Consider the following 27,302-nt stretch of genomic DNA (forward strand, 5'->3'; position numbering starts at 1 on the left):
AGAGATAGGGTCTCCCTGTGTTGCCCAGGCTGGTCTCAAACTCCTGGGCTCAATCCTCCGGCTTTGGCCTCCCAAAGTGCTGGGATTACAGACGTGAGACACCACACCCAACCACAGTCCGGTTCTTCAGGGCGGAGCTGGCAGCTCTGGGGCCATCTGGTTTCGGGGACTCTTCCGGACTCTTCTTGAGGAGTTCCTGTTTTGCCCGCCTCTCCTTGCCTCTCAGTGGGGGCTGAGTGAGACCTTGGAATCCATCAGGGGCACCATACACACTCACTTTGGACCCCAGGAAATCACAATCCTCCTGTTTCCCTGGCAAAGAGGCAGGAAAGGGGTGATGAAGAAAGAAGAGCAAGCGTGCTGGGCGTGTGGGGGACACAGAGTGGTTTAAGCAATGGTTTACGACGTGGAAGCCTGTTGAGCCTGTAGTGCCGTGGCCAGGAGCGTGGGAGGGAGTGTGGCACACCTGGTCTCCCCTAAGACACAGCCACGCCCTCCCAAGTCAGGCCCCCTTCTCTGTTCAGGTCTCCATCTCCGAGGGCACAGCCCTGACTGCCTCAGAACTTACTGTTTTGCAAAGACAAACACTTTATTTTTCATGATAGGAGCTGTAGCGGAGTATATGGGGGCCTCTGTCAGCCCCCAGGCTGGGACTGGGCCCTGTGACCTTGAGAACCTCATCTCACATTCTGCAGACTTTGGCGGCAGGGCAGTGCTCGACCACCGGCTGGGTGGGCTGGTCTCAGCCTCTCCCGCAGGCCCAGGGCTGAAATCATAACCATCAGGCCCAACCTTGGCCAAAGATAATGCAGCTTTGGCAGGGCTAGCCGCTGGGAGGGGGCAGGCACTTGCTCCTCCTAGAGCAAGAGTGGGCTTCTTCCCTGACCCTCCCTTCCACCCCGGTAGTGTGGTTTCCTTAGGAACTCAGGCCTGCGGGAGAAATGGTTCCAGCTTCTGGAGGCTGGGTGGGGGTGGGGGTGGGAAAGAGCCCAGCTCCTCCAAGCCTCTTAGGGAAGCGGCCTCCTTGCATTCTTGACTCTCTGCTGCCCCCATGTGGCTGTGAGGTTGGTTGAAGCCACATAACAGTAGAGGGGCGTGTGTGTGTGTGTGTGTGTGTGTGTGTGTGTGTGTGTGTGTGTGTGTGTGTGTGTGTGTTGGAGCGTGGGTTGGGGGAGGGCTCAGCAAGACAGGAGCTGAGGCAGAATCACAGAGAGATGGCCCTTATCTCTACTCCCACCGCCTAATATGCAACATTAGGGCAGCTACGATACCAGCTTTGGAATATTCGCCTATCAAGAAACGGAAAGAAGCTGGGCGCGGTGGCTCGTGCCTGTAATCCCAGCACTTTGGGAGGCCGAAGCAGGTGGATTACTTGAGGTCAGGAGTTCAAGACCAGCCTGGCCAACATGGTGAAACCCCATCTCTACTAAAAATACAAAATTACCCGGGTGAGTGGCACATGCCTGTAATCCCAGCTACTCGGGAGCCTGAGGCAGGAGAATTGCTTGAACCTGGGAGGTGGAGGTTGCAGTGAACCTAGATCGCACCACCGCAGTCCAGCCTGGGTGACAATGAGACTCCGTCTCAAAAAAAAAAAAAAGAAGTGGAAAGAAAAGATGGGGTGATACTCATTGGCAAGGGGGTGCAGGACAGCTGGGTCTCCTCTGACCAAGGGGGCAAGTTCCCCCTGCTGAGCTGCCCGAAATACCATACCCAGCTTGGCCTGCAGCATCCTGGCTGGGTGGACCCAAAAAGCCACCCAGAAAGTGGGAAAAGGAACAGAGGAACAGATATGGAAGGAAATAGAGTCTATCAATTCCCGTTTTGTAGTCAATCCTTGAACATCACTGGCTGCAAGCCAGATACCCCGTGGGTCAACGCCAGGCACCTGAAACAGGGGCTGCAGGTCTCTCGCTCAGATATTGTGTTGGCAGAGCCCAGGTCGATGGGGTCAAAGGGTTCTTGGAGGTTATTTTTATGCAGGGGTCTTCAGATGTGGGCATGCTTCAGAATCATGCAGGAGGGTGTTCAAATGCCCACCAGCATCTGAGAACAGCTGATCTTGTCTATTGGTCTCCTTCTGTGGTTGAGGAAACTGAAGCCTGGGGGGTCTGGATGATGGTGACTGCTGAAGGCCATAGCAGGTTCAAGGGTGTCAACTTTATACCAATCCCCCTAGTCCCACAGATTGGTCTGTCAATATGGCCACAAGCCACACCCATTCAGGGGGTGGAGGGGGGCTCCTTGGTGAGTCCCTGGAGGTGTTGGGAAGGTGCACAGGCAGTCTCTCCCCTACATCCTTTCTGCATCCTGCAGCAGAGCAGTCACCAGGCTGATGACCTGCGAGGCTGGCTGGACCGTGTCATACTCCGCAAATAGGTGGCACACGTTCTCCTGAGGCTCTGTCTGGCTCTTGGCCACAAACCCAAAGATCCTGGTGGGGAAGGGCAGTCTGAGTGAGGGGTGGGACCCAGGGAGGCATCAGGCTGGTGGGAATGGGGTGGTGGGGGGCCCTCAGCCTGCACCTCATTCCTCCCTGCCCCTCCCTTAGCCAATTGGCTCCAGCACCTCCTTAAGATGGGGCTCTCTGAGGAAGAAGGTGCCTCTCCTGTCAGACTGGGAGATTTCCAAGTTCAAGCTCTGGGTTTCGTTTGTTTTGAGTAGGGGCTCCTTGAGGACAGGACCTGTGCATTCCCCATTAGAGTGGAAGCTCCCTGAGGGCAAAGATGCATCTTGATCATCAGACTGGGACATTCCAATAGCTTGAGGCTCCCTGAAGTTAGAGCCTGTACCTCTTGCAGAAGATTGAGGGCTCCCAGGCTCATGTCGCCTCTATCAGCCCAGAGGCTCTGAGGGCAGTGAAAGTCTTTCCCATCAGATGCGAGCTCCCTGAGGACCAGGGCCTGTGCCCTCATCAACACCTTGGACTATTAAAGTCAGAATGGGGCCTCTTTCCTTCTCTAGTTCCCTCCCCATGTTGGGTTTGGGGCCCTGAGACAGGGACCCCTCTTTGGTAACAGAGTAGACAGGAAGGCCTTACCAGGAGGGCTTGCAGTACTTCTGCCACCTGTAGGAAAAGAACACGATACCGAGTAATGAGGCTTTGCTCCATGCCACAAGACCCTGAAGGAGCCGCAGGACTGGCTAGCTGTGTCCCCGCCCCAGCACACCCCACCCTACCCTCATTCTGTCACCCTGACCCCTTGAGGTTCACAGGCTCCCTCTGGGATCCCAGTCCCAGAGTCGTCAGGACACCTTGGTGGGCAGCTGGGCCCTGGACGGCCTTCTTAGTTTGGCCCAGCCTTGAACTTACTTCCGTTGCTCAGGGTCCATACCACAGAAGCGGAGGGTAGTGAGGGGGTAATGGCGCCGGAAAAACACCCTAGGAGGAGGTGGGGAGAGAAGGGAAGCGATGAGAACCTGTCCCAGTGTCACCCTGCCTCCAGCATCTCTTGTTCCCCCCAAGCTCAGGTGCCCTGTCCTCTAAGAAGTCTCTGGGTTAGACCTCGACGACCGCTACGGCTTTTCCCACCGGGGGGTCCTGCTGCCCTGCTCCTGCCTCTCTCCTCTCATGGGACTTGTCTGCCTGTGTCTTATACTCTGGGGTTTTCTTTCATACCCCTACCATGCCATTTAACTTTTTTTTGGTCCCCTAACTTTTTGAGGACACGAATTACATCTTGGTCATCTCTTGTTTCTCCCTGTGAAGTGCTCAGCCCTGGATCAGGCTCCTGTTAGACTGTGAGATCCCAAGCCTGGGGAAGGGACGATCTCATTTCTCTCCGGGTCCCAGTGTCAGCCAGAGTCTGGCCTAGGGAAGATGTTCCATCAATGGGTGCAGACATGATCAGCACCCATGAATACTAGTTAACTCCATTTTCCTTTTTTTTTTTTTTTTTTTTTTTTTTTTTTTTTAGGTGGTGTTTCACTCTGTCACCCAGGCTGGAGTGCAGTGGGGCGATCTCAGCTCACGGCACCCTCTGCCTCCTGGGTTCAAGCGATTCTCCTGCCTCAGCCTCCCAAGTAGCTGGGATTACAGGTGTGCACCACCACACCCGGCTAATTTTGTATATTTAGTAGAGATGAGGTTTCACCATGTTGACCAGGCTGGTCTTGAACTCCTGACCTCAGGTGATCCACGCGACTCGGCCTCCCAAAGTGCTGGGATTACAAGCATGAACCACCACGCCCAGCCTCCGTTAACTCCATTTTCATCAGTCACGATAAACTGGGACTTTGGCAGTGGATTGAGGCCTGGAGGAGGCAGGGAAGTTGCCTGGAGTCACTCAGCACATCACTGGCCCCGCTGGGTCATCCAGGACCCTAAACTCGACCTTCATCCCTGATCCGTGACTGTCTCAGCTATCCCCTCCAGCTCTATGCCGCCAGCCCTGCAGCCCTAGGGCAAGGGAAGGCCCTTACTTCCTCTGGACATCCGTCAGGGTGATGCCCTGCTCTGTGACTTTGAAGTGGACCACGGTGGGCGTGGGGAGGACGTCCCTCTCAAAGGTGGTGGAGATGGCCTTCTGCACAGCCAGGGCTCCGGTCAGGGTCTCCACGCTCACTGAGCTCAGGTACAGGGTGTGGCAGCCTGTGGGAGGCAGACACTGTGCTGGGCCACTGACCCAGGCCCAGGGGAGGGGGTGAGTCTCCTGTTCAGGAATCCAGTGGAGCTCCTCTTAGAGCCACCCAACAGGAAGTGGGTGTGTGGGTGATCACAGTCTGAGGCCAACCCCAGAGGGCTTTGGGATCTTCTGTGGCTTTGCATCGCCCTGGCCCCTGGCCCTCCAGCATGGGGCAGGGGAGGGGAAGTTGCCCTGTGTGTAGGGGTGCCCAGGAAAACATCCTTCTGTCCACACTTAACGACTGCCCTCCTCCCCACACCTCTACCCTCAAGGTCTTGGTTCATTGGCGACAGAAGGGACAGAAGACAAGAACGGGGAGGGAAGCTGTTTGTGCTCCGGACATAGAGCAGGAGCTGTCACTGAGACAAGTGCTGATGTGTGCTGGCCTCTGGGAGTGTGGGTCAGGGACCTTTCCCCTGGTGAAGGCTAGAGGACTCAGACCTGACACCCCATAGAGGATCCCAAACCTGGAAACACCTCCAGGGCAGGCTCCTCAGACCCAGAGAGACTCTAGCACATGTGCACGTGCCCGTGTGCGTGCCCGAGAGACTGCAAGTTCTGCCACCCCACCACCCCCAACCCCACTCCACTTCCCTGCTGGCCTCTCATCTTGTTTTACAGGGGTGACGGGGGGGAGGGGTGGCACCTTGTTAAAGATGCACAAACGAAGCTGAGATGGGAAACACGTGTGGGCCTGTGCGTGTGTGCGTGTGTGTGTGCGTGCGTGCATGCGTGCGTGTGGGCAGGGTCGGGAGGTGCCCTCTTGGGGCACAGCCAAGCTTGGCGTCTCCCGTCCTGTACCACTCACCTGCAGATTTCCTCTGGCAGGAGGCTGGGCTGTCTGTAGAGTCCGAGGCCCCATCTGCACCTCCCAGTTCTGAGCCAAGGCAAAGAAACAGGCCCCCCAGAGGGGCGGGGGTGGAGTGAATGGACCCCTCTCACAGGAACAGGCCTCAGGAATCCCTTTGAAGATCTCCCACCTCCACCCCCATCTCCAGGAAGTGACTCAAACCAGGTGTGATTACCGTAATTAGGCAAACAGGCCACTTTGGGCTCCCTAAATGCTTAGTTTGCAACCCTTTTGATCTCTTCTTCCCCTCCTCGCCCTCTTAGATGGCTGCCATGATCTTGTCCTCACAGGCCCCTGACCTCCTCACTTCTTTTGGACCCTGTCCCAACCCCTGACCTGTCTTTGTGGAAAGCGAGGAGGCTCTCACCAATGCTCCTCTGGGACTCCCCTGCGCCGATGCCCTTCTCGAGCTTCTCCTGCATACCCTTGAGATGCTCTGTTCCATCTGAGCTGTCCCCCTACCTGGCTGTACGCTCTGGATAGGGCATGCTGATCTGAGTTCAAGGTCTGACTCTGCGGGCCTTTGGGCAAATTACTTAACATCTAGAACCGAATCCTTCCCTTCCCTTCCCTTCCTTTCTCTTTCTTTCTTTCTTTCTTTTTTTTTTTTTTTTTTTTTGATGAAGTCTCGCTCTGTTGCCCAGGCTAGAGTGCAGTGTCACGATCTTGGCTCACTGCAACCTCTGCTTCCTGGGCTCAAGTGATTCTCCTACCTCAGCTTCCCAAGTAGCTGGGATTACAGCCACCCACCATTACGTCCGGCTAATTTTTTGTATTTTTAGTAGAGACGGAGTTTCACCATGTTGGTCAGGCTGGTCTCGAACTCCTGACCTCAAGTGATCCCCCTGCCTCGGCTTCCCAAAGTGCTGGGATTACAGGCGTGAGTCACTGTGCCCAGCCCTTATTTTCTTATCTGTGAAATGGGGATGATAACAGCAAAGTCTGCTTCACAAGCTTGTAGTGAAGCATGAATGGGTGAGTGAGTGCTCAACAAATATTGGACCCAGAAAAAGAAAACCTCTCCAAACTATTTGATTTAGGCTCTTTCATCCTCTCAAAGCAGGCTGCTATTTCTCCAACATCCATTCTATGCCAGGCATTGCGCTAAGAGCCTTGCCTGAGCTATCTCATTTAGTCTGCACAGCAATCCTATAAGTGGGTACCATGATGATTGTCCCCATTTTATAGATGAGGAAACTGAGGCTCAGAGAGGTCAACATTCTTAAATTTTCATAGCTAGGAGGTGGAGATGTTGAGCGACTCCAGTACACGCAATTTTAACCGTGACACTAAAATAATCCACCAACAAGGTAGAAATGAACCCCATTTCTAGTGAGAACAAACAGGTCCCCCACCTTGGCATTCCCTCTTTGGGGCCCAGACCCACCTCTCTGCGGGATGGTGAGTTTGCAGGGCAGGGCCAGGGCCATGATGGAATGCTGGCACACGAAGGCAGAGAGGCTCCCTGAAAGGAAGCAAGCAGCCCTGCATGAGTAGAGCTTCCCTAGCCCACCCCACAGTTCAGAACAGAGACTTCGCTGGTCCCCCATCCCTGGGGAGCCTGGAGGCTGGGGAATCTCACCAAAGTAGGGCTCCTCATCGGCTCCTTTGAGATGCACTCCTTTGGCAGAAGACTCGATGAGGAAGTGTCGAATAAGGTCATTGCTGTCCTCGCCTGGATAGAGAAAGAAGAAAGTGCATTCGGATAGAATTCCACCTTGTGGCTGGGCGCAGTGGCTCACGCCTATAATCCCAGCACTTTGGGGGGCTGAGGCCGGTGGGTCACTTGAGGTCAGGAGTTCGAGATCAGCCTGACTGACGTGGTAAAACCCCGTCTCTATTAAAGATTTAAAAAAAAAAAAGCCGGGCGTGTTTCACACGCCTGTAGTCCCAGCTACTCGGGAGGCTGAGGCAGGAGAATCGCTTGAACCTGGGAGGCAGAGGTTGCAGTGAGCCAAGATTGTGTCACTGCACTCCAGCCTGGGTGACAGAGTGAGACTCCGTCTCACCGGAAAAAAAAAAAATGCCACCTTGTCCATCCCCCTGCCTCTCACTCCCACAGAGGAGGTGCCAACACATCTGCTCAATGACTCCAGCCACACCCCCTTCAGAAAACCTTTCTCTTCTTCTTCTTTTTTTGGGGGTGGGGTGGGGAAACCTTTCTGTTGCTCAAGAGTTACCAGGGATTTTTTTGTTGTTGTTAGACATTGTCCTGCTCTGTCTCTCAGGCTGGAAGTGCAGTGGTGTGATCTTAGCTTATTTGCCTCAACCTCCTGGGCTTAAGGAATCCTCCCACCTCTGCTTCCTGAGTAGCTAGGACTACAGGCGTGCCCCACCACGTCTGGCTAATTCTTCTGTAGAGACAAGGTCTCACTGTTTTGCTCAGGCTGGTCTCAACTCCTGAGCTCAAGCGGTTCTCCTGCCTGGGCCTCTCAAAATGTTGGGATTACAGGTGTGAGACACAGAGAGGCCTAGGGAATTTTTTTTTAAATTTATTATTATTTTTTTAGACAGGGTCTTATTCTTTGGTCCAGGCAGGAGTGCAGTGGTGTGATCATGGCTCACTGCAGCCTCAAAGACCTCCTGGGTTCAAGCGATTCTCCTGCTTCAGCCTCCCAAGAACCTGGGACTACATGTGTGCTCCACCACACCTGGGTAATTTTTGTAGAGACAGGGTTTTGCTATGTTGCTCAAGCTGGTCTCAGACTCCTGGGCTCAAGCAATCATCCTGCCTCGGCCTCCCAAAGTGCTGGGATGACTAGCGTGAGCCACTGTGCCTGGCAAGGACACTTCTTAATTATTGTATAGATAAATGTTGACTCTTTGCTCTGGTTTCTGTCTCCTCCTGCCCACCAGGTCATCTTTGCTGGAGCCACGCTGGCCCCGGGCGTGGCAGGGGGGCGGGGGGCTGGGGGAGGCGAACAATGACCTTCTGACTCCTTTCCACCAATCCACAGCGTTCTCCTCAGTCTGGGTTCATTGCCTCTTGCAAGGTGTCCTTTATAAGCAACACCCTCCTCAGAGGTCACTTTCTTATTGTGACAGTGAGGCGTACTGTCAAGAACACAAGGCTGGGTGTTTCATCCTCCCTTTATCACTTAATTGCTCTGGGGTCATTAAGTAACTCTGGGAGCCTCCGTTACCTCATCCATTAAATAAGAAGGTGCAATCCTGGGGTTTGAGTGAGGCCTATGACCCAGGTACTTTGCGTTGTAATCATGTTTTCGTCTGTCTCCCTGGTGAGGTGGCGTCTGGGTCTGATTCCTCTGTATCCCTGCAGCCTCACACAGTGCCTGGTGTGTGGCGGATGCCCTGTGGATGTTTGCTATCAAATGAGCGTGGGAGACCACAGGAAAGCCTGTGATAAGAACTATCACACACACGTGTGCTGAGCTCATACACACACGTGGTAAGCTATCACCCGTGAGATAAGCTAGCTACGCATATAATCACACATTAGGTTCCCTGGAAATGAATCCAGTTTGACTCCAAAGAGAGCAGCCTAGAGGGGGGCTGGGACCCTCCTCCTTCTCTCCCACCGGGAGGAAAAAGCAGGGAACTGGGGGCGGGGCTCGGGAAGGCAGAAGCACTCAGGCTTGCTGTGAAAGGCATTTTTCAGGGTGCCTTGGGGCTGGAGGGCATTGGAGAGAGTACTGGAGTGGACACTTCTCCTAGGTGCTGTTTTAAGACTGGTGCCATGTCACCCTGAAAGCTAATGCCAGAGCCAGGACTGGAAGCTACCACACCCCGCTGCCTCCGTGAGACTTTGAGCGAGCACAGAGACAGATGCATACCTGGTCGATTCTGGGCAGATGGGGGAACCTCCTTGACCTTCAGGGCCAGGCCGAAGGAGCCTCGGTATGAAGAGCTGTCCCTTATGACAAAAGCCCCTGGCTCCTCCTTCCTCAGCAGCTCGATTGCTGGAACAATCCTTGAGTCAGAGATGGACACCGCCCCACCTGGACACCCTCTGTCCCCCTCTGTCCCCCGTAACAGAGCAGATGTTACAGAGTCACCTTTTGTCCCCAGGAAGTTCTTTCTACTGTCAAATCTCCACCACTCTTGCTGTGGTTCCTACTTCCTTGGGAGGTCATGAGGTCAGCAGGACATCCCCCTCCCCTGCTTCCCTGGACCCACTATTTGCCATTCCTTAACTGTAACCCAGGGCCCTGCCTGATGCAAAGTGCAAGACCCAGATCCGATTCTGGGGTCGCTCATGCTTCCTTTTACCTTGCTCTCGGGTGATGTTTGGCTTAAACCAGTATTTAGATGTGTCCATCACGAACTTCATGGTGGGCTGCATGTCCCTGGTGGGACCTGGAGACAGACAGAGAAGGGGGACCCTGTAGGCTGGACAGATGGGAGCTGAGGGATGTTCACCAGAGAAGGCTGGAGACCCTTCCCTATTCTATTGCTCCAAGGTCTCATTCGACCACCATCCCAGACCCTAACCCCATTGTATCTCCAAACTGCCTACGAGAGGGAAAATCAAACAGAAGGATGCCAGGGTTCGGTGCATCTAGAACTCAGAAGTGCCCTTGTATCCTTGGTAATGAATAAAAAAATGAATAGATACAACCTTAGTTTAAGGAGAAATGGTTTCTCAAATCTAGTGTTGAGTCCCCTGGTGAGGACTGAAATAAGAGATAAACAAGGAATTCTCAGATGCTTCATGTTTGATATCACATTCTCCTCCGTCTTCATAATCCTAAGAATTCCTCAGGGGAATATTCAGCTTGGAAAAGAAAATGGCAGAAAACGTGAAGGAGAGGAAAATAGCAGATCCGGGCAGAAAAACATGCCCCTGGGAGGTGGGAGGCTGGGTCTTGACTCTGATGTGGGATAATCGAAGCTCAGAGGGAACCAAGTGGACTAAACAACTTCTGAGGGTCTTTAATGTTCCAGTTGCCTATGAAATTAAAATGAATGTTGTTTTGAGAATATTTTGCAGAATTTGAGAAGATCTGGGGGTACAGTTAGTGATATTATGGGACCAAAGCAGGATGGGAATATCACTAGGCTAAGTAAATGTACTCTTTGAGATGCCAAAATGGCCGTTTCTCTGGGTCCCTAAGGCAGAGAGCAGTAGCTGTCAACCTTGGCGGCTTGAAAAGGAGTGTTGTGACCAGTTACTCTCAAGTAACTCATTAAAAAAAAGTACTGAAATCTGCAACTGATTCGTCCTAGGAAATCGATCAGGGCAGATGCAAAGGCATGCTGGAAGTGTCATTTTCTCCTGCTTGCCTCCACATGGCTTTGTGAGTGGGAGGGAGCAGTGGGCTATAGTAAACATTTCACCCCACTCCCCCAGAGTTGCCTTGATGCCTGTGAATGTCATGGCCAAGTGGGGGCTGAGAAGCCCTCTGATGGCCGAGGGAGGGGGAACAGGGGGTTGGCAGGGGACTCTGCTCATGGGAGAGGCATCCAGAGGGTGCTAGAGCTTAGCTTCTGTGTTTACTGCCGTAGATTCTGGTTGATTTTGTTCTCCTTGGACGCCTGTGGTCTCAGACCCCGGGAAGGAGGGTGTTTGCTGTTTTGTGGTTTTCAGCTGTCTGAACTGGAATGCATTGTCTCTATTGCCCCATCCACCCCCTCTGCATTCTCGTCATCCATGAACGTCAGAGTCAGAACTGACTCGCCCTCTTGCTCTCCTTAAGTTAGTCATCAAGCACATCCTGAGGGTCGCCTGGCTCTGTCCTCACTCCTCCACCCCCACTGCCCCACCCCGGTTCAGGCCCCTGCTATTCGTTGAGCTGCCAGGGTGATCCATTGAGTGTGCACCTCTGACCCCATCACTTTTCTGTGTGAGGCTCACTGATGGTACCCCATTGCTTAAAAGGCAAATTCCATTTTTCTTTCTTTCTTTTTTTTTTAGTTTGGCATTGAAGGCCTTTCACAATCTGGCTTCAAATTACTCTCAATGACTTGAACCTGCACCCAACATTCCGGCATTTCCTGAACATGCCATGTGCTTCCACACCTTCCCGACTGTGGACTCCCTGCTCTCTCTGCTGGGAAAGCCTTTCCTCTGCTTCTCTGGCCACAAACTTCCGATCTACTTCACAGATCCAGCTCGGATGTCGCTTCCTCTATTCTCCAGACTGAAAGAATCATTCCTTCTACTTTGGCCCATATGATTGAGAATATCTCTTTACCTCCACATTTATCCTACCCTACCGTGAGGATTTGTGTTTGTCTCTTTCTAAACTGTGTCCCTTTGTGCGTCCTCGCTACCTGGCATAGTACCAGACACACAATAGTTGCTCAATAAATGTGTTGACTGGCTGTTGCAGAAACCTACTGGCACTTTATCTATTCCCCCAAGCCAAACCTTACGTTGCTTGAAATATTGGTTTACAACGTACCCTCTGGGCATGTGGTGAAGGGGGCATCTGACAGGGTCTGGCTGTGGCTCCTGGTGCCTGGACAGACCTGGTTGCTGGGAGAAGCAGCTCCAGGTCGAACAGAGCTCTGGTGTCCTGGGCTCCGCTGGGGTGGAGAAGACCCTGGTTCTGGGCAGCCGTTGATCAGCACAATGGGTATGTCCACCATGGAGTTGGTGATGGATGGGGGGCAGCTGCTGGCATGTTCTTTGGCCAGTGGTGGACAGTGGGGTGCTCTGGGTTGGCCCATGGTTAGGGTGGGGTTTCTGGGAGCCTGGAAGTCACTGGGTCTCGTACACAGGGACACTGAGCCAAGGCTGTGGAGGCTGGAGGAAGAGCTGGCTGGACTTTCCAAGGATCTGGAAGATGATTGATGACTGGAGTTGCTGGAGTGCAGGAGGGACTGGCTGCTGCAGCAGGAGAGTCAGACAGGTTGTTAGGGCAGCAGGTGGCTCAGGGGCTAGAGCCAGGCTCTGGATCTGGTGATCTGGGTTCCCGTGGCTTTGGCTAAATAGAACACTGCATACCCCACCCCGTACAGCCCACAGCAAAGTGCACCCCCACCTAATCCTTAAGAGATGGTAAGGATACAGAAATGTCCCTGGATGGTAGGGTCTTTGGTCATTTAAAGTAGCCGATGAGCTGACCCCTGCAGGCTTTGGGCATAGGCTGGCCCCCATTCCGTCTGCCTTCCCAGCCAGGTCGTTCTGACTGAGCTGTCGGATCAGGATCTCCCCAGGCCCCCATGACTCCCAGGAGCCGTGCAGATGGGCTGGACCTACGCTGGACCACAACGTGGCTGATACAGAGGGAACTCCCCAGCTGCAGGAGGAGGCCAGCTTCCCATCCAGCCAGACTTCTCCCCGAGCTCAGAGGCCTGTGCCAGTGGGCATGGCTGTGGAATCCCCAGCCTCTGTGCCAGGGACTGCCTTGGCCAGTGGCTTTGGAGGTGGAGTGGGAAGCAGAGTCCTGTGGTTCGGTCTTCCTGGGGCAGAATGGGTGTGCATGTGCCTGCAGTTCTGCTGTGAGGTCTATAGAGAATTGACCTGGGATGATTGTAAGCGATGCCTAGGCAGGGCATTCCCTTTTGGTTTTGGTGCATGCCCAGATTTTGCTCAGAGTAGGGTGCCTTTCAATGATTTTAGGGGATGTGTGCGTGTGTATGTTTGTGTGTGTATGTGTGTGCAATGTTAGAAGCTACCGAACCTACCTTCCAAACATGTAGCTGACATCAGACGCTGGGCTGGCTGATAGCACGGAGATCCTGCTGGCCCGCTGTGGGGCCAGGCCTCCCAGCCGCTTCTCCAGTCTTGGAGAAGCCACCAGTGGGGAGCCCAAGCCATGGGGGCTCAAGGCTTTGCTCCCCATGCAAGGGATTGAGATACTGGGGGAATTTGGGGGTTGAGGGGAGAGACCCTCTGAGGGGGGCAGAGGGCGCTGGTGCCCCCTGCCCTGGTTCCCAGAGAAGATGAGACTCTCACTGCTGCTTCGTGTCTCTCGGGGGACGTCTCTGGAAAGGAGGAGGCCACCACTGCGAGGGGAGCCGAAGGGCGGGGTGACAGAGGGGCTGGAGCAGCGTTGGGGGCCATCATGGCACCTTGATCTGGCGGAGGTCACCTCGATGTACTTTATGTCTTTGGGGGAGAAAAACAGAGCATTGGTGAAACACAGGAGCCTGGACTCATAGAACAGAAAGGCTGGAAGTGTCCTCAAGGCCATTCTGTCCCCTCTTTTATAGAGATGAGGAAACTAAGGCGCAGAGAGGAGAGCCCAACTCCATCTTCAGGGCCCAGTTCCAAAGTCACCCTTCCTGTGACAACTTCTCTTGGGTGAGAAGATGCCGTAGAGGACCGAGGCCTTGGAATGAGACAGACCCAGGCTTCAGATCTGGCTCTGCTACTTTTTCTCTGAGAGAGTTTGGCCAAAAGACTTCACCACCCAGGGTCTCAGTTTCCACACCTGTAAAGTGGGGCAACTGCATCCAGCCTCTTGTTGTTACAAAAAGGATGAAGTGACACTTGTGCAGGCAGCACAGCACTGTTCTTGGCACAGAGCAGGTGCTTAAAAATTGGGCAACCCTCTCCTTTGTCTGTGCCCTTTTCCTAGGTTGAAATGGCCACTTGATGGGTTGTACCAGTGATACTTTCTGATGCCTCTGCTACTCAGGGTGTGTGAAAGTGGTTTCTCTGAGGCTGGGCGCAGTGGCTCACATCTGGAATCCCAGCACTTTGGGAGGCCGAGGCGGGTGGATCACCTGAGGTCAGCAGTTCAAGACCAGCCTGGCCAACATGGCGAACCCCATCTCTACCAAAACTACAAAAATTAGCCGTGCGCCTGTAATCCCAGCTACTTGGGAGGCTGAGGCACGAGAATCGCTTGAACCGGGGAGGCAGAGGTTGCAGTGAGCCGAGATTGTGCCACTGCACTCCAGCCTGGGTGGCAAGAGTGAAACTCCATGTCCAAAAAAAAAAAAAAAAAAAAAAAAAAAAACCAACAAAAAACGAAGTGATATTTCTGTACCTGCAATGAAAGCAGGGATTCCCAAGCTTGGTTACACACTAGACTCACCCCAGGCTGCGCCTCCTGCCAATTAGATTAAACTCTCAAGGGTGTTAACCCAGGCCTCAGTTTTGTTTGTTTTCCAGTTTTTCAGGTGAGTGCAGTAGACCATGAATGGCCCAGCAGGACCATATCACCTGGGCTCCACCCCTACGGAAACATAATCTGCATTTTAGCGAGGCCACCCAGGGCATGTGAATATGCAGCGGAGTTTGAGAACCCTGCTTTGGAGCAGGCACTCCCTGAGCGCAGGGCTTGCTGCATTCTTGAGCTATGGATCTCCCGGGGGGATCGTAACTGGTACACAGGGATCACCCAACACACCCCAGGCTGCCGACTCGCTCCAGCGCCCTTTCCGCTCCCCGGTCGGGGCACCCGGGACTCTTGGGATTCTGAGGCCTTGTTCCTCTCCCGAGGTCAGCCTAGGAGTGGGCTGCTCTGCGGTTCTCCCTATGGTGAGGATGAACACCCTTCCTCCCGACCTGGGGGAGGGGAATTGTCCTTGGTCTTGTTCCAGCAAAGCTGGAGGAAGGTGGGGGTTAATGAGCTGCTCTTTTCTGAAGAGTGTGAGTCTTGCCTCTGGCTTCCTGGCATGGAGGCTGGGGAAACTGGGGAGAACGTGCACCCTCAGCTCCCACCTGCCTGGGGCCCTGGCACATGTACTGTTCCTCCCCGTTATGACTGTGGAGCCCCAGCCTGCCCCAGCCCGCTCCAGGGTAGGGCCATCTGGCCCTGCTCACGGTTACTGCCTCTGTCTGAGCCTGCTTGGGCCACACGGAGGGGGTGGGGAGTTACATCAGATGAGCAAGGGCTGGCAGCTGACCGGGGCTTGCTGCTCAGCGGGTGGAGGAAGAGCCTGGCTTTGTAGCAAAACAAACCTGGGGTGAGTCCTGGCTTTGCTGCTTTTCAGCCAAGGGCATTGTGTAACTTTCCGACCCTCTCTGAGCCTCTGTTTCCTTATCTGCAAAGTGAGGATCTGAAACCAGTCTTCCAAGGCTGTGATGAGGATGAAATACAATAGCCTGGAGCCCGGCCCATGGTGAGGCTCGAGAGAGGAGCCTTTCCTACCTGCCTGCTTTTTGGGGGCAGTATTGGCCAAATGGAGCCCTCTTTCTGGCTAAGGTTGGGGATCTCTCTGCTTAGAAAGATGACTGCAAGGTGAGACTCTTTGGGGGACTGTATGGTGGGCTCCGGAAGAAAAGAGATCTTGGAATGGGCTGGATTCTTCTGGAAGGCTGGAAAGCACAACTTCAATTTTTATAGGACTTTATAGTGTTTATACCCATAATCTCCTCTGAACCTCGTAACAGCCCTTGAGCAGGGCAGGCATTATTTTTTACAGAGGAGGAAACTGAGGCTTGGAGAAGAGTGGGGATGGAGCTAACACTTAGTGTACAACGATGTTTCATAGAGACTGGTCTTTATTGAGTGCAATGTGCCGGGACCACTACGAACACATTGCTTGTATTAGCTCTTTTAACCCTCGTGACAACTCTATTGAAGTAGGGAATGCTATTAACGCCCATATAACAGATGGGAAATCTGGAAGGCTCAGAAAGGTGAAGTAAGTTATCCGATGCTGCACAGGCAGGGAGCGTTGCTAAGCTCTGTTTAGGGACTGCTTCTTCCAGGATGAGCCCTGCCCCAAGGCCTTGCCCCGTGAGAAGGTGCTTGGCTGCTTTGGGGAGGATCTCTTGGCCTGGTGAAGCTCTGGGCTCCCCACTCACTGGGTCATCTAAACATCCACCAGGGACCTTGCTGGGGGTGCTGAGTAAGGAGAGTGGGAGGGGAGGGAGGAGCCCCGTGCTCACCTTCCGTGGCTGTCCCAAGGTGGGTGTAGCTGGGGGGGTGGGGCTGGGGGCCTCCACCCACCGCAGGGGTTTAGTCGCTGTTTACTGGCCTGTGGGGCAAGTCTGAGCAGTGCTGGGTGGGTGCCGGCACCAGCCCCAGGCAGGCGGGTGAGTGGAGGGAGGGCATGTAGGTGAGGGGTGGAGAGACAGTTATTAAACCCCCTTCACTTGGGCTGGTAAACAGCCTTGTCTGGCAGAAATTGCTGGAAAATGAAAGTGGGGGCCTGTTCCAAAGATGGGGTGGGGGACGTTGGAGAGGATAAAGGAAGGGACATGGTGTTTGCTTCTAGGAACCACATTCCCTGTGGGATGGGGGCGCCCGGGACAAGTTTAAAGGAAGGCAGGAGCAGGGAACCTGGGGAAGGTTTGTGAAGCGCCCAGGAGGATGGGTCTCAGAAGAGGAGCCTGCAGGCTGTCTCCAACCTGATGGATTCTGTGATGCCCCAGAGGGCAGAGGACTAGACTTTAGAAAGAGAGAAAGGACAGTGGCCTACGGAGCCCAGAAGGCTGGGGTTTGAGGTTTGAGGCCTGACCTGTCTCTCCCTGGCTGTGTGACTGTGAGCCATCACACACCCACCCTGAGCCTCAGTTTCCTCATCTGTAACAGGAAGTTTCCACTATTTCCTTCAAAAGCCAGACACTGGGATCATGGATTACATGGACTCTTTTTTTTTTTTTTTTTTTTGAGACAGGGTCTCACTCTTGCCCAGGCTGGACTGCAGTGGCAGGATCTTGGCTCACTGCAGCCTCCACCTCCCAGGCTAAGGTGATTCTTCCACCTCATCCTCCCAAGTAGATGGGATGACAGGTTCGTGCCATCACACCCAACTAATTTTTGTATTTTTAGTAGAGACGGGTTTTCGCCATGTTGGCCAGGCTGGTACATGGAATAGTTTTTTTTTTTTTTTTTTTTTTTTAATTCTGGGCTGGGTGATATGGCTCACGCCTGTAATCCCAGAACTTTGGGAAGCTGAGGAAGGAGGATCACTTGAGGTAGGCTGGGCAACATGGCGAGACTGTGTCTCTACAAAAAGTTTAAAGATTACCGGGTTGGCAGGGCGTGATGGCTCACACCTGTAATCCCAGCACTTTAGGAGGCCAAGGTGGGTGAATCACTGAGGTGGGCGAGGTCAAGAGTTCAAGACCAGCCTGGCCAACATGGTGAAACCCCGTTTCTACTAAAAATACAAAAAAATTAGCTGGGCATGGTGGTGGGCACCTGTAATCCCTGCTATTCGGGAGCCTGAGGTATGAGAATCGCTTGAACCCTGGGAGGCAGAGACTCCATCACCCACCCAAAAAAAAAAAAAAAAAGAGATTAGCCGGGCGTGGTGACATGTGCCTGTAGTCCCAGCTACTGGGGATGCTGAGGTGGGAGGATTGCTTGAGCCCAGGCATTGAAGGCTGCAGTGAGCTACGATCACACCACTGCACTCCAGCCTGGGCAACACAATGAGACCCTGTCTCAAAAAAATATATGTATATATATTAGGGGAAATGTCAACATAGAATTGCCAATGTTTAATTTTAAAATTGTCCACGTTAGGATGAAGAGGAACAGTAAACATCTCCTAGCACGGTAATGTCAGAGTTCTTTCCTTGAACAGCCCAAAAGTAGGAAGGATGAGATTGTAAAATGGCAGGGGATCCTCCACTCTGAATACATTTAGAGGTAAGAGAACTCACCACAACGCTCAGAGTTGTAGGCTGCCATGGGCCAGTGAGAGCTTTGTCACCAGCAATAGGGTCTGCAGGGAGGATTTTGGGCGCAGGTGCCTGCTATTCTTAGTGATGGTGGAGAACTTCTCAATGGGGAGCTGACCTGGCTGGGCTGTCTTAGGAGGCAGTGAACTCCCAGGCATTGCAGGTGTCCAGGCGGAGGTTAGAGGAAGGGATTTTTTTTTTTTTTCTCCATCAGAAGGGGCCAGGGCAGTGAGGCAGCTTCCTCAGGACCTTCTGGCCGCTGCCTGCCTTACATTCCCTGTTCCCCAGAGTTAGGTGGACACACGTTCACAATGGCATGTGGTGCCCGGGGCATCTGTGGATGTGGACCCATGCCATCAGCCCTAAGCTGACCATGAGCCCCTTCCGTGGAGGAAGGGCCCAGTTGTCACCAACCCTCACCCAACATGTGTGGACGTTCCACAGGGACTGGTTTTGCCCCACCTGGCCTTGCATATGTGGAACTCCTGTCCTGGGGCATGAATGGTAAGAGCCTGGGCTTACTCCTGCCAACAGTAATTAGGCCCAAGACGCCTTTCCTGCAGTGACGTGCCCATGACTGGCCTTAAGAAACAGGAAGACCCTTGAGGGACAGTTTCTTTAACAGGCCTGGCAGGCAATGCTTGGCGAAAGGGGGCAGAGCAGGCAGGAGCCCAGGAGCCCAGGAACCCGGGGTGCCAGAGGGCGTGGGTGCTGGGCTGGCCTCCACCTCAGAGCCCAAACCTACCCTGGGGCTAGCCCGACGTGCAACCCCAATGTTTAATAAAAACAGCTACGATTTAGAATAGCGTATAGTGTGCCAGGATTAGTGATAAGCAGCCAACAAATGTAATTTCTTTCAATCCCCATAACACCCTTTGAGGTAAGAACTCTCATTATCTCCATTTCTCGGATGAGGAATCCGTGACACAAAGCGGTGAAGCAAGCAGCTTGTGAAAGCTCTGCCTGACGCCAGCCATTAGGCTAGACTGGCTCCTTACCCAACCCCAGCAACCCCAGCTTTCTCATTTGCGAAACGGAGATAAAATATTTGGCTGGGCTCACGCCTGTAATCCCAGCACTTTGGGAGGGCGAGGTGGGTGGATCACTTGAGCTCAGGAGTTCGAGGCCAGTCTGGCCAACATGGTGAAACCCTGTCTCTACTGAAAATACAAGAATTAGCTGGGCCTGGTGGCAGGTGCCTGTAATCCCAGCTACTGGGGAGGCTGAGGCAGGAGAATTGCTTGAACCTGGGAGGTGGAGGTTGTAGTGAGCTGAGATTGTGCTGTTGCACTCCAGCCTGGGTGACAGTGAGACTCCATTGAAAAAAAAAAAATCAGCTCAGGGAGTGGATTGAGAGGATTGAAGATTCCACATAAAGTGCTCAACACAGTGCCTTATATATAATATGTGTCCAGTAAGTGGAATATCTTATGGCTCCTATCTCTAATCCTAATGATGCACCCCCTCACCCTTGCTGGTCTTCCAACCTGTCTAATGTGCCTGCTCCTTGACCCTCATCAAGAGCTTCCTTGAAACTCTTTGTTCAGGAAACTGAAGCCAGATGTAGGAATTTCCAGGTTCCTTTGGACTCGGTGGTGCCCTGGAATTGGCTTGTATCGGCTGGTTAAGAGCTGATTGTTAAATTTTCAGGATTTTGTTCAGCTGGTTACTAAACCCAGCCATTGAGTAATTACATTATGTACACTTACAATGAAATAACTTCCATTAAAAACAAAGGTAATAAATACTCAAAATTCATCACATCCCAATTATTTTACAACAATGTCTCCCCACCCTCCTTATTATTGTCTGTGCTGTCAGGGTTATTGACCATCTGTCATGTCGGTGTGGTGGCAAGGCTGTGTAACAGCCTGCTACTCCACGTGTCTCCAGCTCCTCATTCAGTGACATCATGTTGGTAGCTTGAAATTGGCCAGAGGGGGAGAATTTACACTGTGGAAATGGGCAGAAGCTTCAAATCAGCTCCCTCTGCCCCTGCTCCCCAACCAGGGAGCCAGGGAAACATTCACCAGCATACCACTGCTTGAACACTACTGGGTCCTTATCCTACCATTTCCAGTGTAGGCCTCTCCGGAAAGATACCCCCTAAACAAGGACAGAGGTCCAGATAGCAATCCTACCAACATTTCAGGGGGGCCCCAGGTGAGGCTCTGAAGTGAAACACCCTAGGACAGTGGGGGTCAGGGATCCACATTTACTGAGCTCTTCCTTATGGGCATGGTACTGCACAAAACACTTTCTATAGGAGCTTATTTGAGTCCTCATCAAGTCATAGAAAATTGGTATCTATCACTTTCCAAACTCAGGAAGCAAATAGAATTGGCTAGTGAGGGAAACTTGTATTTATCCCTTTTGTGTAGCATAGAAAACAGAGGGGTTGGTAACTTGGTTAGGTTTGCACAGTCTCTCCCAACAGGACAGGGTCCCCTTCTCTGTACGAAGGAAAGTCCTTCTTCCTCATAAGGTCTGGCGCCAAGCCCTGCTCCTAGTACTGTGCCCCAAATCCTTACCCAAGGCTTCAGGTTCCTCCTTCTTTCTCACTGACATGGTGCTCTGGGCCGGCTCAGCCCGGGGGCCCCCAGTCCCTTGGGGAAGCAGCTGGAAGGTGGGGTCCAGTTCCAGGATCATCTGATTGAGGCTCTCCAGTGAGAAGTCAATGTAGGAGTCAAGGTCTTCCGGGGTTCCCAAGGCCTGCTCGCCAGGGGACGGCAGGAAGCAGGTGGCTTTGGCCTGGGCCTGTGGGGCTTGCTGGAGTCGGTCAGGGGGCCCCATGCAGGGCACGGGGGCCATCAGGGCCTGGGCTCCCCAGCCTTCCGTGGTGTAGTAAGAACACTGGGGCGGCAGGCTGGGGCTGGGTGCTGGGTGCAGGGTCCTCCTGGGCTCGTCACAAGGTGCCAAGCTGACAGCATGGCCTCCTGCCAGCAGTGGGCTGGACATCACCTGGGACATGGTGGGGATGGTGACCTCTGCGGTTTACCTCTGGTTTTCAACCAGCCTCACTGACATCCCAGAGATCTCACTTGCCAACCAGAAGCTCCCAGGACCTGAAAGAGTCCAAGAGTGGGAATGGAGTAACTTCTGTAGGTGAAGCCCCTGCCTCCCCACCCTCCATACAAGAGCGAATTTATTCATTCATTTAAAAGCATGGATGCTGGAGCCAGACCACCTGGGTTTGCAGCCTGGCTCCACCACCTACTAGCTGTATAACCTTGGGCAAGTTAATTGACTTCTCTGTGCCTCAGTTCCCTTGTCTATAAAACAAGTTAATATTTGTAATGTGCTTAGAACAGTGCCTGGCACAAAACAAGCCCATTATGTAAGTGATCATTAAATAAAGTAACTTCAGGCCGGGTGTGGTGGCTCAAGCCTCTAATCCCAGCACTTTGGGAGGCTGAGACGGGCGGATCACGAGGTCAGGAGATCGAGACCATCCTGGCTAACACAGTGAAACCCCGTCTCTACTAAAAAATACAAAAAACTAGCCGGGCGAGGTGGCGGGCGCCTGTAGTCCCAGCTACTCGGGAGGCTGAGGCAGGAGAATGGCGTAAACCCGAGAGGTGGAGCTTGCAGTGAGCTGAGATCCAGCCACTGCACTCCAGCCTGGGCGACAGAGCGAGACTCTGTCTCCAAAATAAATAAATAAATAAATAAAGTACCTTCAGTAGCTGTTTACTGAATATCTACTACATCCCAGGTGTGTTTATTAAGTAAATACTACTTAATGTTTACTGAGTAATTATCCACATAAGCTCTGGTATTTTAAAAAATCCTCATCACAACTGTATAAGGTAGGTACTATTATCCCATTTTACAGGGAGAGAACTGAGGCACAGAGAGGTAGGTAACTTGCCCAAGGGTCACACTGCCAACAAGTGTCAGAGAAGGACTGGGCCCCCGGCTGCGTGATGTCCGAGTGCCTGCACTTGGGCCAGTTGGTGAAACAGACAAGTAAGCGAGCGAACAACTGTAAGCAGTGTCACGAGGAGGAGAGGAGGGACAGTGGACTTTCCTAGTTTAGTGGGGGAGGTTAGGGAGGCCTTCCTGGAGGAAGGGACATGCAAAGGGAGATAAGCAGGAAAAGCAAGAGGTAGTTGTGGAAGATGGGTAGGGATGAGGAGGCAGAGAGGAAGGTTTAAAGTAGAGGGGATGGGCTGGGCGCGATGGCTCACACCTGTAATCCCAGCACTTTGGGAGTCTGAGGTGGGCTGATCCCTTGAGGTCAGGAGTTTGAGACCAGCCTGGCGAACATGGTGAAACCCCATCTCTACTAAAAATATAAAAATTAGCTGGCATGATGGCGCGTGCCTGTAATTCCAGCTACTCAGGAGGCTGGGGCAGGAGGATTGCTTGAAGCTGGGAGGCAGAGGTTGCAGTGAGCCAAGATAGAGCCAATGCACTGCAGCCTGGGCGACAGAGCGAGACTCTGTCTCTAAATAAACAAACATCAAATAACTACATAAATAAAACAAATAAATAAATAAAGTAGAGGGGACCATTTGTGCAAAAGTCTGGCCAGCAGGGAAACTCACAAGACACTATTGAGCACCTGAGTAACAGGGCACCTGGGGTGGGTAGAGGAGATGGGGCGGGGGAGGCAGGCTGGCCAGATCCCGCAGGGCCTTGCAGGCTGGGCTCAGGACTGCCAGCTCAACCCTGAGGGGCAACAGGGAGCCTCTGTAAAGTTTTGAGCTGGGGAGTGACATCATCAGATGCTATTCATTTCCTTGGGGCTCATTTGGGAAAGAGATGTCCCAACCTCTTCATTTTCCTGACTGTGAAAAGTCTTTTCCATTGTCTAACCTTAATGCCACATGCTAGTTTCTTGTAGGTGGGGCTTGGTAAGGAGGTAAGAGGTTCTGGGATTGAGGCTGCCAAGAAAACTGTACAGAGCTGCAATGTGCTGGTTGCACTCCCAGTGGGTGCTCTGAGCTTTGCTGCCTGTCCCCAGCCCCCACCAACACCCGCCCGACTCTCTTTCTTCTCATTGCCAAGACGCTTCCTTTACATCCTGCTTTGGAGTCAGACCTTAGCACTGGAAAAGGTATCTGAGACTAGCCTGGGAGAAGAGAAAATGGACTCAGGGATCCGAAGATTTAGATTTGACTTCTAGCTCAAATAAGCTCCTTATGGTATGACTCTGACCCTGAGTTTCCTCATCTGTGAGATGGGAGTGAGAATTCCTGCCCTGCAGCCTCCCAGAGAGTGTTACGGCACCAGTGAGGTGCTCCTTGTGAAGGTAGTTAGGCAATTCTAAATAGTACTTAGAAAGAAGGACTTACGGAGTATAACAGCCTCATTAACAGTAGCTTCCATTTTTTGAGCGCTGACCATGTGCCAGGTAGTTTACAGATGAGTTACATTTGGGAACTCAATCCTCTCACAGCTCTAGGAAGTACTGCACCCTATTGTCAGTCCTCTTGATTTTTTTTTCTTGAGACAGGGTCTCGCTCTGTTGCCCAGGCTAGAGTACAGTGGCACAGTCATGGCTCACTGCAGCCTTGATCTCCTGCGGCTCAAGTGATTCTACCCTCCCGAGTGGCCGGGACTACAGGCTTGTGCCCTACACCCCGCGAATTTTTTTGTAGAAAGAGGGTCTCACTTTGTTGCCCAGGCTGGTCTTGAACTCCTGGGCTCAAGTGCTCCTCCTTCCTCGGCCTCCCAAAGTGCTAAGATTACAGGTGTGAGCTGCTGTGCCTGGCCTTATTTATTTATTTTGAGTTATCAGTCCATTTTACAGATAAAGATAGTGAGACTCCGAGAGGTCAAGAAACACGCTTCACATCCAGCAAAATGGTGGAGCTGGGATTCAAACCCAGGTGTGGGATTTTGGAATCTTAATTCCTTATGCCACATGGAATTCAAGTGCAGAGGGACACCTGGGATTTGGAGAGGGGGCGTGATTGGCTGAAGGTCGCACAGGTTTCATGAGAAAAGCCAGGCCCCCTTCCCCTCTCCCGCCTCCCCACACCCCCGCGGCTCCCGTAGGTCTGATGCCAGACTTTTCCTTGGCCAGGTCCTGCAGGGGGCGGGGCATCCCGGGCACGGGAAGCTTTCTATAAATGGAAGTGGAAGGGAGCCGGCCTCTGCGCTCCCGCCCTCCCGGGACAGCTGAGGACACAGAGCCGGAACCGCGGCTTTTTCCACACGGGCTCCAAGTGGACTGGGTTTGTTGGGACAGGAGTTTTCTGGCTGTGTCCTGCAGAGGAGGCTGGGGCTGCTGACTTTGCAGAGCTCAAGGAGGGCTGGGTGTCCCCTTGCGACCAGGATCCAGGATACCTGCTTACTAATTTGGACACAGCTTTGGTGCCACCCTGGGCAAGCATCCTTTCCTCTCTGGGCAGACCTCAGTTGTCCCATCTGTATGATGGGGATATGATAGTAACAGACACCAAACACCTTGCATTTTCTCAGCAGTTCTCTGAGGAGGGTGCTATTGCTGCAGGGCTGGAGAGGTTGAGGAATTTGCCCAAGGTCATACAACGTGAACTGTGAATAGGGGTTTAAACCCAGGTGGTCTTCCTCCAGGGTCTCACACTTTTAGCCTCTGCTGCTGCTGCACATATTTAAGAACCCTGTCCAACATTGCCCCTTCTGGGATTCTGGAACCAAGAGGGACGGACCTGGAGCTGAGCACAGGGCAGGTAGCCCCTAAGCTCCTCTTCAGCTTCCCCTCACTTTTAAGGCTCCACATTGCCCTTGGATGTCCCAGGGCAGGGTTTACCCCTGTATTCCTGAAAGCTGCGCCTTTCGCGGCCCCACACACTCCTCTAACTTGCTCTTTCTTGGTGGAAGTGGTGAGGAGAGTCCCTGGGCCCGGGTCTCTGTGTGGTTGGGATGCACGGGGCAGGGGCAAGGAGGGCTCCAGCCACCTCCCCGCCCTGTTTGTGGGTGCCCCTCTCCGGCTCCCACTTCTGATTCTGACTCAGATCTCTTTCTTTGTTCCCAAGGACTCTGGGGAGTCCTGGCACCTTGGCAAATCCCCTCTTCTGTGTCATTGCCAACCTCTTCTCCTGACTTACTCTCTCCCTACGAGCCCAGGTCAGTAAAGGGAGAGGGTGGGGCAAGGGTAAAGCCTGAGTCTCCCCCAGAAGCACTTTGCCTGATTAGCCCAATCTCCACTGCACCCCGTATTTTTGAAATCTGGCTTCCGATCTTCCCATCCCTCCCACCCAGACCCGGTGACGCAGGATGTGGACCGCAGGCAGAGACTACAGGACCAGTGAAGGCCAGCCGCCCACCTCCCATTCCTGCCTACCTCTGAAGGGCCCAGAGGGCTCCCGGAGTGCTGGGAGGCAGGAGGCCTGGATGCTGTGTCCAGTCCCTTTCCATGACCTCAGGCAAGCCTCTTCTCCCTGGCCCTCAGCTCTCTCATCTGTTCACCGAGGGGCACAGTTTTAGTTCCCTTAAAGTGCTGAACTCTGCAGTCTGTGATCCTGAGACCATCTCAGTCTCATCCACATCCTCCACCCCATTTCTCCCAATCTTCACTCTGAGCCCCGAGAAGTGGAGAAGCTGAGAACAAAAGGTTAAATGAGTCTGGGCTCACGCCTGTAATCCCAGCACTTTGGGAGGCTAAGGTGGGAGTATCACCTGAGGTCAGGAGTTCGAGACCAGCCTGGCCAACATGGTGAAACCCCGTCTCTACTAAACATAAGAAAATTAGCCGGGCATGGTGGCACACACTTGTAATCCTAGCTACTTGGGAGGCTGGGGCAGGAGAATTGCTTGAACCCTGGAGGCAGATGTTGGCAGTGAGCCGAGATCATGCCACTGTACTCCAGCCTGGGCGACAGAGCAAGACTCCGTCTCAAAAAAAAGAAAAAAAAAATTAAACAGTTAAATGAGTCAGGGCTGGCAAAGGTGCTCAGTGTTCCTCTCTTCTTAAAGAATAAAGGCACCTACCTGGTGTCCACGGGTGGGCAGACTGTTGCGTTCACTACTGGCTCCTGGGACCAAGACGACTCAGAGTCCAGGTGAAGAGTCACGAGAGGTGCCAGTTCACCTCCAGACCTGCCTTAAGAGCAGCTTGCCCGCCCTCTCTCCTCCCCTCTGGGCGGGCCCTGCACGTGGCCCTGACAGCAGTAGGCCCCACCCCTGCTGGGTCCAATGAGCTCAGGTAGGGCTGACACAGGCAGCAGGAAGGGAAGTACTGGGTGGTGGGTTTTGGGGCCGGGTGTGTGTGAGGGGCTCCCAAGTTCCTGCTTGGCCTTCTTGTGGCACCACATGGCCAGGGAGTCCTTCCTTGGACAGGGCATTGCTAGGATCAAGGTGTGCAGTGGGCACTCCTCAGGTGCTGGCTGGGGCAGAGGACATGGGTTGGCAGAACTGGCAGAGAGTGAGGGCCTTGACAAAGCAGGGTGCCAGTGGGCAGGAGACCCTCTGCAGCCCCCCTTTGTGCTGCGTCATGCTGGAACAGGCACAGGGTAGGGGCCCACTGGAGGTAAGGCTAGGCACGAGCTTGTCTTTTCTTCTTTCTCTCCTTTTACAGTAATGACTCTAGCCTGGAATGGGGCCTCTAACTCAAGGAAAGGAGGCTGAAGTGTCTGGAGGCCTTCAAGAAGGGGCTTATAGCTGTTCCTTCACTCACGGGCTCTCTCCGTCCCTCGTCTGGTCTGTGCCTCAGGGTGGAAGTTCCCTGAGGGGAGGACATTGGAGGGTGATACCAGGAAGCCTGGAAGTCTGGTTTGGTAGCTCCTTCTCCGTGGTTCCAACTCTCTGCCTGTTCTAGAGGGGCCAGGGGTCCTAGAATGTTGTAAGGGGGTGTTCGGCCATGGTGGGGGAGGGCGCTGATGGCAGAGCCTGGTCTGGGGGCGCTGGTCTGAAGTGAGGGAGCTGGCGAAGTCTCCAGCCCAGGGACTTATGGTGACCCCAGTAGGCTAATCTCAGGGGTGGGTTGCCCCATGCCCCCATTATGCCCAGTGGAAGGGCTTCTGGCCTTACAGTTTTTGATGCCCTGGGGTTTCACTGAGGCATGGTGAGCTAGCGCATGGGAGGCTGGTGAGCAAAGCTATGCAAAGTTATATAAGGTGCCCCTTCCTGATGGTGACATAAAAGGTGTCCCTAGGTGTCCATGCAGCCTTGTTGGCACATGGCTTGGTGAGCGATTATGTCTTTGGATGAAAAATGTGATGCTCCTGCCCTGGAGTGGATGTCACTGCACACGGTAGCTTCCCCCATGAGGCTGCGGCTCAGGATTGTGGGAGAGTGGGCAGGGCAACTGGTGAGTTTCTTGAGCGGAAGGGGCAGGTTACAATAGGGCGAAGTGTTGGGCTAAGACTGTGGCAACTCTGGGGTAACCCTGGCCATCTCC

The 27,302-nt window shown here is 53.3% G+C and overlaps 2 protein-coding genes across 3 annotated transcripts in view; one reads left to right on the plus strand and one right to left on the minus strand.

Moving 5' to 3' along the window:
- Positions 1-570: 570 nt before the first annotated feature.
- On the minus strand, positions 571-26,042 carry TNS4 (tensin 4). Of its 2 annotated transcripts, XM_050762653.1 has the most exons (13): positions 25,895-26,042; positions 20,503-21,036; positions 13,069-13,492; positions 11,841-12,268; positions 9,706-9,792; positions 9,270-9,395; positions 7,058-7,150; positions 6,863-6,940; positions 5,434-5,502; positions 4,423-4,591; positions 3,314-3,382; positions 3,041-3,067; positions 571-2,434 (listed from the first exon to the last, which is right to left on the minus strand). In XM_050762653.1, the coding sequence occupies exons 2-13, from the start codon at positions 20,939-20,941 to the stop codon at positions 2,293-2,295; spliced, it is 2,151 nt and encodes a 716-aa protein (XP_050618610.1). In that variant the 5' UTR covers positions 20,942-21,036; positions 25,895-26,042; the 3' UTR covers positions 571-2,292. The 2 variants fall into 2 exon arrangements, with proteins under 2 accessions (XP_050618610.1, XP_050618609.1); XM_050762652.1 differs by lacking the exons at positions 571-2,434; positions 3,041-3,067 and having other exon boundaries at positions 3,220-3,382; positions 11,841-12,217.
- LOC126938621 (eukaryotic translation initiation factor 1) overlaps positions 20,775-27,302 on the plus strand; it is a 1,120,764-nt gene continuing 1,114,236 nt past the window's right edge. Inside the window, exon 1 of the mRNA XM_050763005.1 lies at positions 20,775-20,778. The gene's annotated coding sequence lies outside the window, so the exon portion shown is untranslated. The remainder of the gene's footprint in view (positions 20,779-27,302) is intronic.

Source organism: Macaca thibetana, chromosome 16, assembly GCF_024542745.1.
Source record: "Macaca thibetana thibetana isolate TM-01 chromosome 16, ASM2454274v1, whole genome shotgun sequence".
Lineage (NCBI taxonomy): Eukaryota > Metazoa > Chordata > Mammalia > Primates > Cercopithecidae > Macaca > Macaca thibetana.

Coding starts and splice junctions, on each gene's coding strand:
- TNS4 (XM_050762653.1), bottom strand. CDS start 20,941: ATGTCCCAGGTGATGTCCAGCCCACTGCTGGCAGGAGGCCATGCTGTC. Junction 9,396..9,705: donor AAACATCACCCGAGAGCAAG/GTAAAAGGAAGC, acceptor GGATTGTTCCAG/CAATCGAGCTGCTGAGGAAG. Junction 3,068..3,313: donor ATGGACCCTGAGCAACGGAA/GTAAGTTCAAGG, acceptor CTTTTCCTACAG/GTGGCAGAAGTACTGCAAGC.